Source organism: Wyeomyia smithii, chromosome 1 (assembly GCF_029784165.1).
Source record: "Wyeomyia smithii strain HCP4-BCI-WySm-NY-G18 chromosome 1, ASM2978416v1, whole genome shotgun sequence".
Taxonomy (NCBI): domain Eukaryota; kingdom Metazoa; phylum Arthropoda; class Insecta; order Diptera; family Culicidae; genus Wyeomyia; species Wyeomyia smithii.
In genome coordinates, this window is record NC_073694.1 from 142,302,431 (window position 1) to 142,317,309 (window position 14,879).

General features: G+C 37.1%; 1 protein-coding gene across 13 annotated transcripts in view; it reads right to left on the reverse strand.

The window, feature by feature from the left end:
- Nucleotides 1-14,879, reverse strand: part of LOC129718648 (cGMP-specific 3',5'-cyclic phosphodiesterase) — a 178,739-nt gene that overhangs the window by 82,737 nt on the left and 81,123 nt on the right. For all 13 annotated transcript variants that reach the window (XM_055669638.1, XM_055669630.1, XM_055669628.1 and 10 more), the window contains one exon: nt 14,266-14,746. In XM_055669638.1, the coding sequence (XP_055525613.1) occupies nt 14,266-14,520 (255 nt within the window). In that variant the 5' untranslated portion in view covers nt 14,521-14,746. The remainder of the gene's footprint in view (nt 1-14,265; nt 14,747-14,879) is intronic.

Here is a 14,879-nt window from a genome sequence, read left to right on the forward strand (position 1 = left end):
AAATCTAAAACCGAAAAAAGTGAAAAATATGTCCAATTTCAAATGCTAATAAATCGGTTAGTATTCGATGGATTTCCTTCGTTCTTGCAGCAATAGATTGGAAAATCTTCTAAGATTCTTCCCAAAATAAGATAATTGTAATTTTATTATTCACACTATTGTACTATTGAAAATAGTCAAGCCTTGTCAAAACGAAAAATTCGACCTCTGATTGGTTGTTATATGCTTGCTTCCCAAGCACGGTCGACAGGATCATATACCTTGCAATTGAAAACATGCTATTTGGCCTATATAAGAGCCTGTTTCAGCCGGAGCCGCTCATAATAGTTCTAGACAGCGACTACAGCAGTCGTCCTTCCTTAGCAGCAGCACTAGCTCTGTGGTTGGTCACCATGTCTCAGGAGCAGCGCGGTTTTTCTCAGCGTGTGTCGCCAGACAGCCATTATTCTCCCGTGTTGGGGCAGCATGAAGATTGCCATCAGGAAATCCAATTATGGGAATCAAAATGCCTTTTTGAAGGCAAGTAAACAAGTCATTGGAAGTTAATAATTTTTGTCAACGCAAGCAAGTATTCTGTGTTGCATCCTAGCAATTTAAATTTGTCGCACCCGTCTAATTTACTGAATGTGAAATAGCTTCCACAGTGCATGTTGTCCGTGTATCTTAATTCCCCCAATGTTAGGGCAGCTCAAAGGTTGTAATTAGCAACCGATTTTGAACAGCAAAATGCTTTTTTGAAAGCAAATAAAAAAATAATTGAAGGTTAATAATTTTCTGGCATCAACACAAGCAGACATTCTGTGCGGGATGCAATCAAATTCTGTTGTAGTTGTCTAATTTACACTTTATTTAGTAAACCCCCCACTGTAGGGGCAGCGCAAAGGCTGCGATCAGCATAACCGACATTGAATAATAAACTGCCCTGTTAGTACGCATTCACAAAAGCAGTTAGTTCGACTATGCAGAGCTAATATGAAGTCGATTCAATCAATCAGCATAAACAGAATTTCGTCGTCTCCCAGCTGCCAAGTTGCAACATGATGCAACACGCAACAGCGAGCAAACGAAATCGCTTGATGTTACAAACCGCAATTAGATACGGGTTAAAACCGTTGCGTGTGTGAGAGCACCATCGGTGTTTATTCGCTGGATACACTATCTACTGTCTACTGTACGCAGTAATCTGCTTACATGCGACATGGGGACGGGAACATTTTCTTCAACCAAGCTGCGCAACACGACACAAAACATGTTAATTTGTTGCTTCAATGAGAGTGCTCTCGGTCCGGCTTGACAGAATGTTCACAAGAAATCATTTTTGTGCATCCGTGCTACGAAACTGAGAAAAAACTTTAGAAACTGAAAAAAGAGGTGGAGCTTATCAAATGATCGCTCTGAACCAGAATGAAGTCACACATATTTTTCAAGTTATATCATTCCACCACGTACGTAAAATAATTCATTCCTATTTTCATCCCTATATAAGAGCCTGTTTTAGTCGAAGCCGCTCATAGTAGTTCTGAACAGCGACGACAGCAGTCCTCCCTTAGCAGCAGCGGGAGCGAGCAGTGGGTTCCATCGATAGCGGATAGCGGCCACAACTGTGGCATGGCTGCGAATAAGTGTAGCAGTTTCAGCGGATCTCACCATCGATAGCAGCAGGGCCAGCAGATGCAGGTACAGCGGATACCAATGGCGGCCACAACTGTGGCATGGCTACGGATAGCGTTGCAGGTGCTCAGCAGTTGGGCCTGCGTATAGCGGCCACAACTGTGGCATGGCTATGCATAGCGTAGCTGTTGCAGCGGGTATATCAGCATCGATAGTAGCAGGGTCAGCTGATGCAACGACACTCCCTTCACTAAAATGCTGTTTCAGTGTGGTAGCGGGAAGCATCAGCAGCAGGCTTGCATGAAGTGAATACATCAGCCAGCAACTTTCTCTGAGGCCTCTGCCATAGTAGACGCGAAAAGCGGCGCGAACCGATTCGCTCGGCCGTAGGTTGATGTACAGCTCTACTGATGTCTGTACATTAACCTACAGCTGAGCGAATCGGTTCGCGTCGCTTTTCGCGTCTATTATGGCAGAGGCCTAATGGGAAAGTTGTATCAGTTTGTTCAGAAGAATATTATTGTCGGTAATATTACAGAGATGCGATTGCGTAAATCCGATTTTGAATTGAACAATTGTTCTTTTGAGAACAAATAACACACTTATTTGAAGAGTTAATAGCTTTTGGTACCAATAGCAGTATAGTGACAGCCTCAGCGGTAGATGCAGATGCAGCCGGTACTTCCCTGAGGCCGATGTAAAGGTAAATGGGAGCAGCACGGCGAAACAGTTCGGGTTATGCTTAGACGCGCGTCATTTTTCGTTGTTGATATTCCCCACACGAAACGACGCGCTTTCGTATGATAGCGGTGGTATTAGCGGTAGATGCATTTGCCAACACTTCCTCCAGTAAAGCCGTGTCTAGTTTTCAATGTGAAAACACCTTTCTCATTGTGTTGACCGTGCGCCTTAGGGCATCTTCAGCGGTGGTCCAAACCGTTGTTTTGTTCTATTTTTTTGGAACAAACTCAAATTCACTGCTGCACCGGTGGTGTAAATTTTGTTTTATACCAGATCTAAATTGAAAAAATTTGAAACTGGTATACGTTTTGGTCTATTTTTGTCACTTTTTGGAACAAGAAATAGATCGTTCTAAAACACTTTGTACGCTGCCAATAGGTGGGTAAAATGTCATATTTCAATTGAATACCTCATTTTTGGCTATTTCCATATTAGCGTTTTGCGAGTGTTGGGGAATAAACAAAACAAAGATTTTTTAGGATAACTCACAATTCATTTTTGTGGCTTTTCTGAAGCAGAATATGAACAGGTTTGTCGCAAAAGGGGGAATTCTGGAAGACCATAACCGTCGCCTTAATTGTATTGGGACTAGAGGAGAACTTAAGAGGCCAGGAAAATGTTCCTAGAAGACACTGAACTGAAAACGTTCAAAATGCTGGGGTGACATTGCGCATTTCGTTTCGAGCAACTCGAACAAAACTAAATGATCGCTGGGGGGCGTTATGTTTCGTTTTTCGTATTTTTCGACTTTGCGGGTTAGATGAGCCGCAGGACAAATGACAATGACTGCTCCTTTTAAGCTTGAAGCATAACTGGCAATATGTGACCTACGCGATCAAATATTTTACGCTATCCTCCGAAACCCTACTTTTAGCAAAAATTTTAGATCATACCAAATTCATCCTGAGAAATGTCATTGACACTCGGGTCAAACCGTCAAATCCATAAAGTCTTGTGGATATAAAGTGTCTTGCCAAAGTAATCGTTTAATGTGCGTAAAAATTATCGAATTTATGTTTGTTAAATATTGAGTGTTTTTTATTATAACAAGTCTCATTAACTGATAGCATGGGGTATTGAATTGTTGACAGTGTGACAGATGTCAGCGGTTTAAAACAACAAGATATTCAACACCGGTGCGGAGAACGAAAAGTTGGTCTATATTTGCTGGTTGTATTTAGGTTTCGCTGGTGTAAATCTAGTATAAAGTTGTTTCAAAAATAGACCACCGCTGAAGATGCCCTTAGTCCTCACTATCAAGGTAACACAGAGATGTAAGATAAACACTACATCCTATGATAAATTGAACAATTGTCCTTATGAGGACAACAAATGAGTTAATGCAGATTTAATTTTGAATTAGAATACTTCTCTCAGGAAGTTCGGCTACATAGGGATGTAAAATGAAAATCTAAAACTGAAAAAAGTGAGAAAAATTTCAAATGCTAATAAATCGGTTAGTTTTCGATGGATTTCCTTCGTTTTTGCAGCAATCGATTAGAAAATCTTCTAAGATTCCTACCAAATGCATGAAATTGCAATTTTATCATTCGAACTATTGTATTCGACCTCTGATTGGTCGTTATACCGCGCTTTCCCAAGCACGGTCGGCAGAGTTATGGACCTAGTAAATTGGGAATGCATCATTTGGCCTATATAAGAGCTTTATCAGACAATAAACAAACATTTTATCGGATATTAAACTAAACAACTGAAATTTGAAGAACACAAATGATTATTTGAAGAGTTAATATTTTCTCGTTTTGCGCTATAAACCAAAGTTAATTATCTTCATCTACATGCATACTCTAACTATTATTACGTGTTTGCGTCGCTTAGTGTTTGGCTACGGTCATGCAGAACGCAAATGACGGCGCGATGCGATTCAGCAAGACGAAATCTGTTGAAATGTATAGCTCTACTTCGCCTTAAAAAGAGCTGTACATTTCACCACGGTAAGGCGAATCGCATCGCGCCGGCATTCGCGTTCTGCATAACCGTAGCCTTGGTTCCGTTCCCGTTTAATGATGTCGTATTAAATGTGCATATTACAATTCGGCAGCACTTCAACTTTTCATTTGCACAAAATTTAAAAATATCCAATGAACTTCATTCAAAATATAAGACAAAAAGAAATTACAATACTGCCAATGAACGGTCAACATTTATTTACTAGAAAAAATGACGGACACGCAAGCAGCCAGGTTATCTTTCTTGTAAAAGTATTCTACTTCAACCTTGCGGTCGTGGCTTTGCATACAACCTTCTTGTGATTTTTTTTTAAAGCAAAACTAATATACGAAACAAATACGGAAAAATATATCGCTTTACATCATTAAAATGATTAACCCTAATCGAGTGTATTTCCAAAGCTATAGCAAAAAATTATTGACATAAGACAGGCTGTCGTAATTCTACGTTAACCTTGCGGTCGTTTCGTATAAACAACCTCTCCCACTTTTTCGTCGGTAAACACGATAATCTCCAACCTTTCTTCGCGGCCTCTTCACCAGTGCTTTCGCTCTTTTTAAATCGGACAACTCACGAACTCCAGCTCGGAACAAGACAACCACGTTTCTGTCCGCGATCCTTTTTTCCGAAGTAACACATACATCAACTGACAGCTTAGATACAGTTTAAAAAAAGCGACGAGAATGTAGTTTCGCGTGGAACGTAATGGAATAATGAGTGCTGTAGTAATGCAGTAGTTCTTTTGCCGAACCCCGTGTATAACCGTTTTCTTATTATTATTCCAAAAAATATACTGAACATGTTACTTGAGTATGCTACGGATTCTCGAAATAACTTTGATTTCCGGACCGGAAAGCATAAATTTGATGCGATCAAAAAATTTTGCAGTGGCCAGAAATCAAAATGTATGTAAAGGTTCCTGATTCAATTAAACATGTGTGAGCAAGTGCACAAAGATAACGAGGGGGATTTTAATTAAACTATTCTTCCGGCTACTGGGTCGATATAATACCCATTGAATCGCCCGCCCGGTTGTTATACCATACAGTATATACCGCCTTCGCGCGATGTGGGTAGTGAAAACGACCGGGAAAGTATTGCCAAGTACACGTTGGATTTATGTTTGTCCTCACCATACAATGAAATCCTCTATCAACCCAACTCACCGTTGTATGAGCTCAACACCTTAGCCGTCATAAAAATGAATCGAAAGATTAGGGTTATTTAATATTCTACGGATAAGTTATCAACTCAATATTCCGTTAGTCCACTGCAAAGTAAAAATCAACGCTTATATAAGTTGAAATTAGCCCGTAAAGACCCGGGACGGAACTTTTTTTTAGAAAATGGTCGTTCTCAGCGATGCTGCGGCCGATTTGAGTAAACTCGGAATATTATTCAAGGGGAATAGTTGCTCTAAGTTTTAGTAAGGGTGCCACCCCTCTGAACCCCTCCCAGTTTATGTGAGACCCAAATATGTCTGTGCCTTTTTTTATTTTTTCCTACAGATTGAACAAACGCATGGATTTATCATACGTATCAAATGTCCTTTGCATCAAATCATGTCGAGTAGATGAAATACGATTAACAAAAGTAAATTTTGAAGTTACCTAATTATTTCAGTGCAAAATCACATAACTACGTATTTTCATAGAAAGTCAAAAAAGATGTTCTACTGAGAGAGATTGTAGATGTGTCCCTCAAGTTTTCTACTCTACATTTTTAGAATTAGGTCTTCTAAGTCCAAATATGTTAAAAGACTCATTCTAGCATATACAGATTTTGAGAAAAACAAGTTTGAATTCACTAAAGTACGAATTTTCATGGAAATTCGATTTTCTCAGTCTCTCACAGTAGGTTTCTATTTTGTTTTTCCATTTTTCAACTTGACATTTTTAGAAAAAGGTCTCCTGAATTCAAATATGGCGAAAGATTTATTCTAGCATGAACAGATTTTGAGAAAAACAAGTTTGAATTCACTAAAGTACGAATTTTCATGGAAATTCGATTTTCTCAGTCTCTCACAGTAGGTTCCTATTTTGTTTTTCCATTTTTCAACTTTACATTTTTAGAAAAAGGTCTCCTGAATTCAAATATGGCGAAAGATTTATTCTAGCATGAACAGATTTTGAGAAAAACAAGTTTGAATTCACTAAAGTACGAATTTTCATGGAAATTCGATTTTCTCAGTCTCTCACAGAAGGTTTCTATTTTGTTTTTCCATTTTTCAACTTTGCATTTCTAGAAAAAGGTCTCCTGAATTCAAATATGGCGAAAGATTTATTCTAGCATGAACAGATTTTGAGTGAAACATGGTTAAAACTATCAAAGTATGTACGTCTTAGACAAGTAATTATACCTGTATCTAACTAGATACCAGCAACTCGGTATCAAAGTTTTGGTTCATAGTATAGAGCAGAATTCGTATATTTATAAACCATACGGAATCTCGGGTTGGTTTAGAAATATACGAACTGAAAAAAAAAATTAAAGCCTTTCAAGTTTTAAAACAAAAAAAAGAGTCACGTGGCTTGTGATTAGTCTTTAGAGTAAATAAAGCGGACGATAGAGTTTTTTTTTGTTTTCTTGGACAATTTATACGGAGACTACGGTCGGAACTACGAATAACTAACCAAACCAACGAAGATAAAAAAAATCGATGTGAGCACTGGCACCGCAAAACGTTTGTGTTAGTGTGTACCTTAGTGTACCTTAGTCAGTACCTTAGTACCTTAGTGAGTTCAAACTCGTTTTTCTCAAAATCAGTTCATGCTAGAATAAATCTTTCGCCATATTTGGATTCAGGAGACCTTTTATAAAAATGCAAAGTTAAAAAATGGAAAAATAAAACAAAAATCTACTGTGAGAGACTGAGAAAATCAAATTTCCATGAAAATTCGTACTTTGGTGAATTCAAACTTGTTTTTCTCAAAATCTGTTCATGCTAGAATAAATCTTTCGCCATATTTGAATTCAGGAGACCTTTTTCTAAAAATGTAAAGTTGAAAAATGGAAAAACAAAATAGAAACCTACTGTGAGAGACTGAGAAAATCGAATTTCCATGAAAATTCGTACTTTAGTGAATTCAAACTTGTTTTTCTCAAAATCTGTTCATGCTAGAATAAATCTTTCGCCATATTCGAATTCAAGAGACCTTTTTCTAAAAATGTAAAGTTGAAAAATGGAAAAACAAAATAGAAACCTACTGTGAGAGACTGAGAAAATCGAATTTCCATGATAATTCGTACTTTAGTGAATTCAAACTTGTTTTTCTCAAAATCTATTCATGCTAGAATAAATCTTTCGCCATATTCGAATTCAGGAGACCTTTTTCTAAAAATGTAAAGTTGAAAAATGGAAAAACAAAATAGAAACCTACTGTGAGAGACTGAGAAAATCGAATTTCCATGAAAATTCGTACTTTAGTGAATTCAAACTTGTTTTTCTCAAAATCTGTTCATGCTAGAATAAATCTTTCGCCATATTCGAATTCAGGAGACCTTTTTCTAAAAATGTAAAGTTGAAAAATGGAAAAACAAAATAGAAACCTACTGTGAGAGACTGAGAAAATCGAATTTCCATGAAAATTCGTACTTTAGTGAATTCAAACTTGTTTTTCTCAAAATCTGTATGTGCTAGAATGAGTCTTTTAACATATTTGGACTTAGAAGACCTAATTCTAAAAATGTAGAGTAGAAAACTTGAAGGACACAGCTACAATCTCCCTCAGTAGAACATCTTTTTTGACTTTCTATGAAAATACGTAGTTATGTGATTTTGCACTGAAATAATTTGGTAACTTCAAAATTTACTTTTGTTAATCGTATTTCATCTACTCGACATAATTTGATGCAAAGGACATTTAATACGTATGATAAATCCATGCGTTTGTTCAATCAGTAGGAAAAAATAAAAAAAGGCACAGACATATTTGGGTCTCACATAAACTGGGAGGGGTTCAGAGGGGTGGCACCCTTACTAAAACTTAGAGCAACTATTCCCCTTGAATAATATTCCGAGTTTACTCAAACCGGCCGCAGCATCGCTGAGAACGACCATTTTCTAAAAAAAAGTTCCGTCCCGGGTCTTTACGGGTTAGTATGTTGCGATAAACTGGCAGGTCGTGAGACTTTTAACTGATTTTTACAAAAATGTCCTTGACAAGGAAACATTACTTAAAGATAAAATGAGCAAATAGATTAAAATCATTACGAATGTCATGCCTGAATCTCGAAAGCAAACACATAATAAGCAAACACATTTGTGAATAGTCATTTGTCGTGTTACTATTTCTTTCATTGACATTTATAAATAAAAATGTTGTTTAAAAGGTCATCAAAAATAAAAATAAAATCCCATTCAGAAATGGGGAGATAAAAAAAATCATATAGGTTCCACTAACTGAAACTTACTTTCGAACAATGTTGAAAAAAATAGGATATTCTATTCGATGATTTTGAGTGAGGAACAGCTTAAGCAGTGGCGCCTATTTTAATCAGTCGAAGAAAACAGGACTCAAATAGAAGCGAAAACTTTGATTGTCCAGCTGTCTTACGAATATAAGAACTACCTTTGATCACAAAGAAATCTGTGAATAAACATCAATCGAAACAAATCAACATTTGCAATTGCAGCCGCGGGATTATACTGTCAAAAGCTATAATATAGAGACTCTGAACTAATCTGTCATGACGAAATAGTTCATAGCCTACTATTCCGTCTTGAAAAAATGCTTTATACGATAAACTATGACATAGAAACTATTGCAGTGGTGTATTAGCGTCCGTGTGGCGGCACCTTCACAATATAAAAACAGGTGCTGACAGAGAAAAAGATAGGGAACAAATTGATATACCTATGTTTGAATTTCACGAAACACATTTGGCGACGTACACAAATTACGTAACGCTAAAAATACAGATTTCAGACCTCCTCCCCTCTATGTAACGATAGGTAACGTTCGATATGACTCCCCACTGAAATTACGTAACGCTAAACAGCCTGACCCCCCTTTGAAATTTTCAATTTCGAGCAAACATCACAGTTACGTAACTGTCTCTTTGCCCCTCCAACCCTACGTAACGATATAAGTAACGCAGACTCAACCCCCTCCCTTCATGCGTTACGTAATTTGTGTACGACTTCTTTCGAGTATTTTGTCTCAATACACAGGCAGTTCCTTGAGCTGCTTAGAATATGTTTCCTGCACTAACCGATAGTTTCAAAAGAATCAACTTGCCTTTTTAATGCCAATTAAGTAATTTTTAAAAATACGAATAGTGAATGTATAAGTTTCATTAAAAGATAGCCAAGGTAAAAAAAAATGCTCGTCACATTCCTGTGTTTATAACAAGTACCAAACAAATATGTTAACTCGAACGCTTGGCAACAGGTTCAATCGGATTCTTTTTATCATACTATGGGTGTATTACATGATGGAACGGATATTTCCTTTCTTTCTCCCACACCAACTGTATTATAACAATTTTCTTTCCTTTGACATGATGCTCTACCATTCATAACCCCACGATATCGATAACATTTAAATTGATTACCTAGGATTCTCATTCAACAAGCAATATGACAAGAGTATGGTATGGATGACGAACAAGAAAAATTGAAAAAGATCAATCGAATGAAGCAAATCTTCTCATACTATATGTTGAACCTCCGTACTGCCATCTAGCTCGGCAGGTATCAATATGCTAGCAATAACCCGCTGTGTGATGTTATATCCGCTCGACTGTAAGTGAGCAATCATGGAATTATAAAATCAGAGATCATAGGCTTTTGGTATTACGGTTCATCAATTCCAATCCCTCGAGAAAGTTGCGCGACATGATCTTTTATTTTAAAACTAATTGTCAACGCCAAACATAGTCTAGCGGTAACTATAAATAAAACTGATGACAATTATAAATAAACAGAGTGAAATAGAAACCTGTTCACCCTCGACTACTAAAATGAAAATGGGTCTTTTTTTTGCTTGATACTTAAACAACTATTGAGTGAAAAATAGAGTAGTGTCATTCAAACTTTTTGTAAGAAAAATTATTCAAGTTTTTTCCTTCTTATCATTGCAGCAGCGGTACATACTGGTATTACACATGGTTTTGATAAATGAAGCATAAACAATACTATAATTCGTCCGGATTTAGACGCTGGGAGGACCGGGGCAAATTTGTCTGTGGGCCCTCTTTTCTTAAAACATCTAGAGGTAACGTTCTGGAAGGTGACGAGCAAAAAAAAAAGGTCGCCTCATGACTAGGGGGGCTCCTTGAATCGGGAGGCCCGGGGCATTTGCCCCCTTTGCCCCCCCCCCTCAAATCCGGGCCTGAATTCGTCATCAGTTATAGAAGGAGAAGTAGCTGAAGCTGCAGAAATGGATGAAAACTAGAGCTTGAACTACCGCACATTCCGTAGTTGCTCTACCGCGATGGATTTCAGCTAGTGCAGTTGCACAAAGAACCACCGTAAGATGGTTATTTCGGGAATAATTTACTATTTTCAATGTACAACAATTCAGCAGTTCCTGCTTTTTGTGAGGATCGATAACGGCGCCGGCTACGTCGTTACTTGACATTCAGTTATTTGACTCGCAGAGCCCAATAAACATCGCGAAACAGGGAATTTTCCCACAATTGCTAGATAAAACCTTTTAAAACACTTTTCTTCAGTCTAGAACTGAAATTTTTACCACTAAGCAGGATAAAAGACAAAAATTTTAATAAAAAAAATCCTTAATATCTTATTGTGAGGCTGAGATATTGGCAGTTTTATATGTGAAGGAAAACTTAGCATTTTTACAAAATTTTCACCAAAGCACAAAATATCCATGGGTGGTATACTAATTTAGCAAATTTAGCTAATGGATAGTGGTATGCACGTTGAAGCCCTTTACACTGAGTATTTGACCAAATCGACATACTATTATTACTCGTTAAACTGCAAAAATTTGGATTGGCGTCTCACCTTCTGTGTTGGCTCCAGTCATATTTAACAAATCGCAAACAAATAGTACGCTTGCTAAATAAATTCTCAAAACCAATTTCAGTCACTTCTGGGGTGGCTCAGGGTTCACATTCGAGTCCACTGCTTTTCATTTGTACCTAAATAACATTTTCCTCATACTTAAAAACTGAACATATTATTTTACGCAAACGACATGAAACTGTTCATGGAAATTAGCAACTCTAGAGACGCAGAAGAATTCTAGAAAGAAGTCAATTTATTCTATACTAAAGTAACGCAATAACATATTGCTAAAAATTCAAATACCACATATTGTAAAATCCCTAAGAAATCATATTGTACAAAAATGCAAGATTGTAAGGGACCTAGGAGTAATAGTAAAGTAGTGTGTAGAGTAGTAGTAGTGAAGCAAATAGTATGCTGGACTCAATTAAGCAGTTCAGCCACAATTTTAATTTTTTTTTAATTCTTTTCCCATTTCTCTGTCTCTGTTTTTTGTTCTCTCTCTTCCACTTGGTCGCTCAGCCTCAACTCAATAATTCCATCACCTTTTCTGTCATTCTTCATATCAACCCTACGCTTCACCTATTTACTCAAAGCATTTATTATAATCAGCTTTCAACCCTACCAGGGTGGGAAAATGTACTAGTACGCTACAGCATTCCCACAACAGTAGCAAGATTTTTGTGATTACCACTGTGAAAAGAAACACTACGCGACAGTTGTCACTACGGAAGTTTCATACGTTCTACTTTTATCTCTTGCTTTTTGTCACAACTTCAGCATGAACAATATTTCTCTCGCTCACTGCTCTTTCTAATGTTGTCATTGTATAGACAATCTCTTCTCGTGTGTTATTGACTGTAGCTATTTGTGCTATTTATTGCATTTATTACGAAAAGGTGAAATCAATTTACTTAGCATCAATTTTTATTTGGGTCCGAGAACGTTAATTGAATTTGTAAGATTAATTCCTTTCATGTCCTGCTTTTGCTTTAATATGATAAATTTGAATGAAACTTTCGCTACAGCGAACTCTTTTCGGAGCAAAAAGTTTAGAAGTTTAGGAACTAGCGACACAGTTATTGGGATTAAAATCTTCTAGTGTACACTATTGACGATATTTTTAGTCAGTAATTAATTTTCCATCTTATTACCGTGCAAAACTGTCGCGTAATCGCTAATTATTGTCATTCGCACAATGCGACAGTCGAGATGTCGAAGCGTCCGGAGATCGGCACAAAAGAGAATCGTTAACCATCCATGTTAGCTACTAATCACACTATTCTCTCAAATAGAGAAGCGTACAGTTGAACGCTGCTGGCGCAGTCTGCAAGAGAAGCAACAGTACTTTTCGATACGGTGTCACGTAAAAATGTCAACTGTTCGGCACACTGAACCCAACTTCCCACTTCTTATATTCACAGTTAGATAAAATAATATTTTTTTCTAGTTTTCAGTATACTTGATTGCTTTCTTCACCAAAGTTGCGGGAAAGATAAAAAAAAAAGGAATTACTGAATACTGCGATTCCCTATCTGTACGTTTAACACGACGAAATAGAGTTTATTATGGTACACCCTTCAACAAAATCGGTTTTTTGTCTATATTTTTTCTGTTATTGTTAAAACAATTCAAATTGCTCTAAGATTTTATTCATTCAGCTAAGCTTTTTTCACGAATTTGTAAAATTTATTGTTTTGATAATTACAGGAAAAGTTATTGACAAAATACCGATTTTGAGAAGGGATATACCGTATAAAACTCTATTTCGCCGTGTCCAACATACAGATAGGAAATCGCAGTATTCAGCTGTTTTGTTTTTTTCTTTTAAATTTGCTTACAACTTTGGTGAAGGAAGCAATCTGATATATTGAAATTAGAAAAAAATATTTCTTTTATCTAACTGTTAGGTGGTATGATTTAAAAACTGAAAACGCCAAAAATAAGGCTTTGTCCCATGAAAAAAATTTGCTGAAGATATTGAGTACCTTAAATCATTTTTTCATAGTCAAATCTAAAACGATCACGATTTTTCGAGTTTAGACCATTGTGCACTGTGGGATTTTTAAATATATCTTTCCAGCAATTGTAAATGTCATGAAATATAATACTTATAATATGTAGAAAATATTTTGGGAGGTATTTCGTGAAATAGTGGTTGAAAAACGTGCTTTACAATAAGTATTTAGTCGATTTATATCACTTTTTTGTACTTCATGATCTTCCAAAGGGCATTACTCAAAATGACCGTACGACGATATTGAAATTTTGACCAGAGGTTCAGGACATCATAACGAATCGAATCCTTTGGTGCTTTTTTTTATAATAACGGTCTGTAGGAGCACCGTGAGGCCAAATCCATAAATTACGTAATACAAAAAAAAAATTCGACTCACACCCCCCATATGTTACAAAACGTAACGCAACCCCTCATAAAAATTACATAACGCAGTAAAAGAAATTGCTTAAAAAAATGCTCGTTTTTGGAGTAAAATTATAGCCCTTCCAGATATTTTTGTTACGTAATGCTGCTTACATCCCCCCTTCCCCTATGAAACAATTCGTGACGGTCAAGGGTACATCTCCTCCTCCTATTAGAGTTACATAATTGATGGAATTAATTCATAGGTCGTAGCAGTCGTTCAAAAACCGATCAGAGCAGTTTGGATGTTATCGAATACTTCTTTAGAAGTATTTCCAAGGAAAGCGATTTTTATTCGTTATTCTTAACATCTGTAGTCCTGGTTTCAGATACAACAGTATTGTTTCACACAGCTTTGCACAATCCGGATGTCGTGAATTGAACGTTGAAATGGCGTGAGATATCAATTTTCTGTTTCTCAGTGTCGTATAGATAAAGAAAAATCAATTCTCTGTTTCTCAGTGACATGTCAGCTCCGAAAATATCAATAAATATAGGGTACTTGAGAAAACTTTAAAGCTTTGTTTGTTAGAAGTAGACTTACCTTAACGGGGGACGACGACAGCCACTGTTGGAATAAGTCCGAAGTAACAGACGCCCGATGCGGGGACCGTGGGGACTTCGCTAAATCGCTGGTAATTGACTGCAGCTTAGCCAAGACATCGGCCGACGCCCTTTCCCGAAACCACCGCTCGATGGCAGCGGAATGCTCATCGAAGAATACGCTAATAGCGTCAAGTTCCTCTTGGGAGCAAAGGGAATCTGCTTTCAGATGTGTAGGCGATTGAGGCTGACTCATGCTGGACCGAGAGTTGTTCGGTGACAGCAAATTAGAATCCTCTGCACTGGCCACCGCCGCAGCGGCAGATCCTATACTTCCACAGGTTGATGGTCTCGAATTGCTTCTAATTAAGTCGTAATTAACTTCGCTTGCTTCACCATTTTCACACTGCGAGGAAAGCTTCGGTATAGCACAAGACTCTGAACTATCCACTTTGTTATGGTAGGCGATTGTGTTCTCTTGACTAAATATATATGTATAAAGGTATAGTGTAAGTTAAAAGCTATGGAAAAGATTTTTTTTATAGAAAGTAAATGCAAACCGTGCAGTGAAAACCTCAAATAGAAAATCTTACATTAGTGAGTGAAATCATAAGT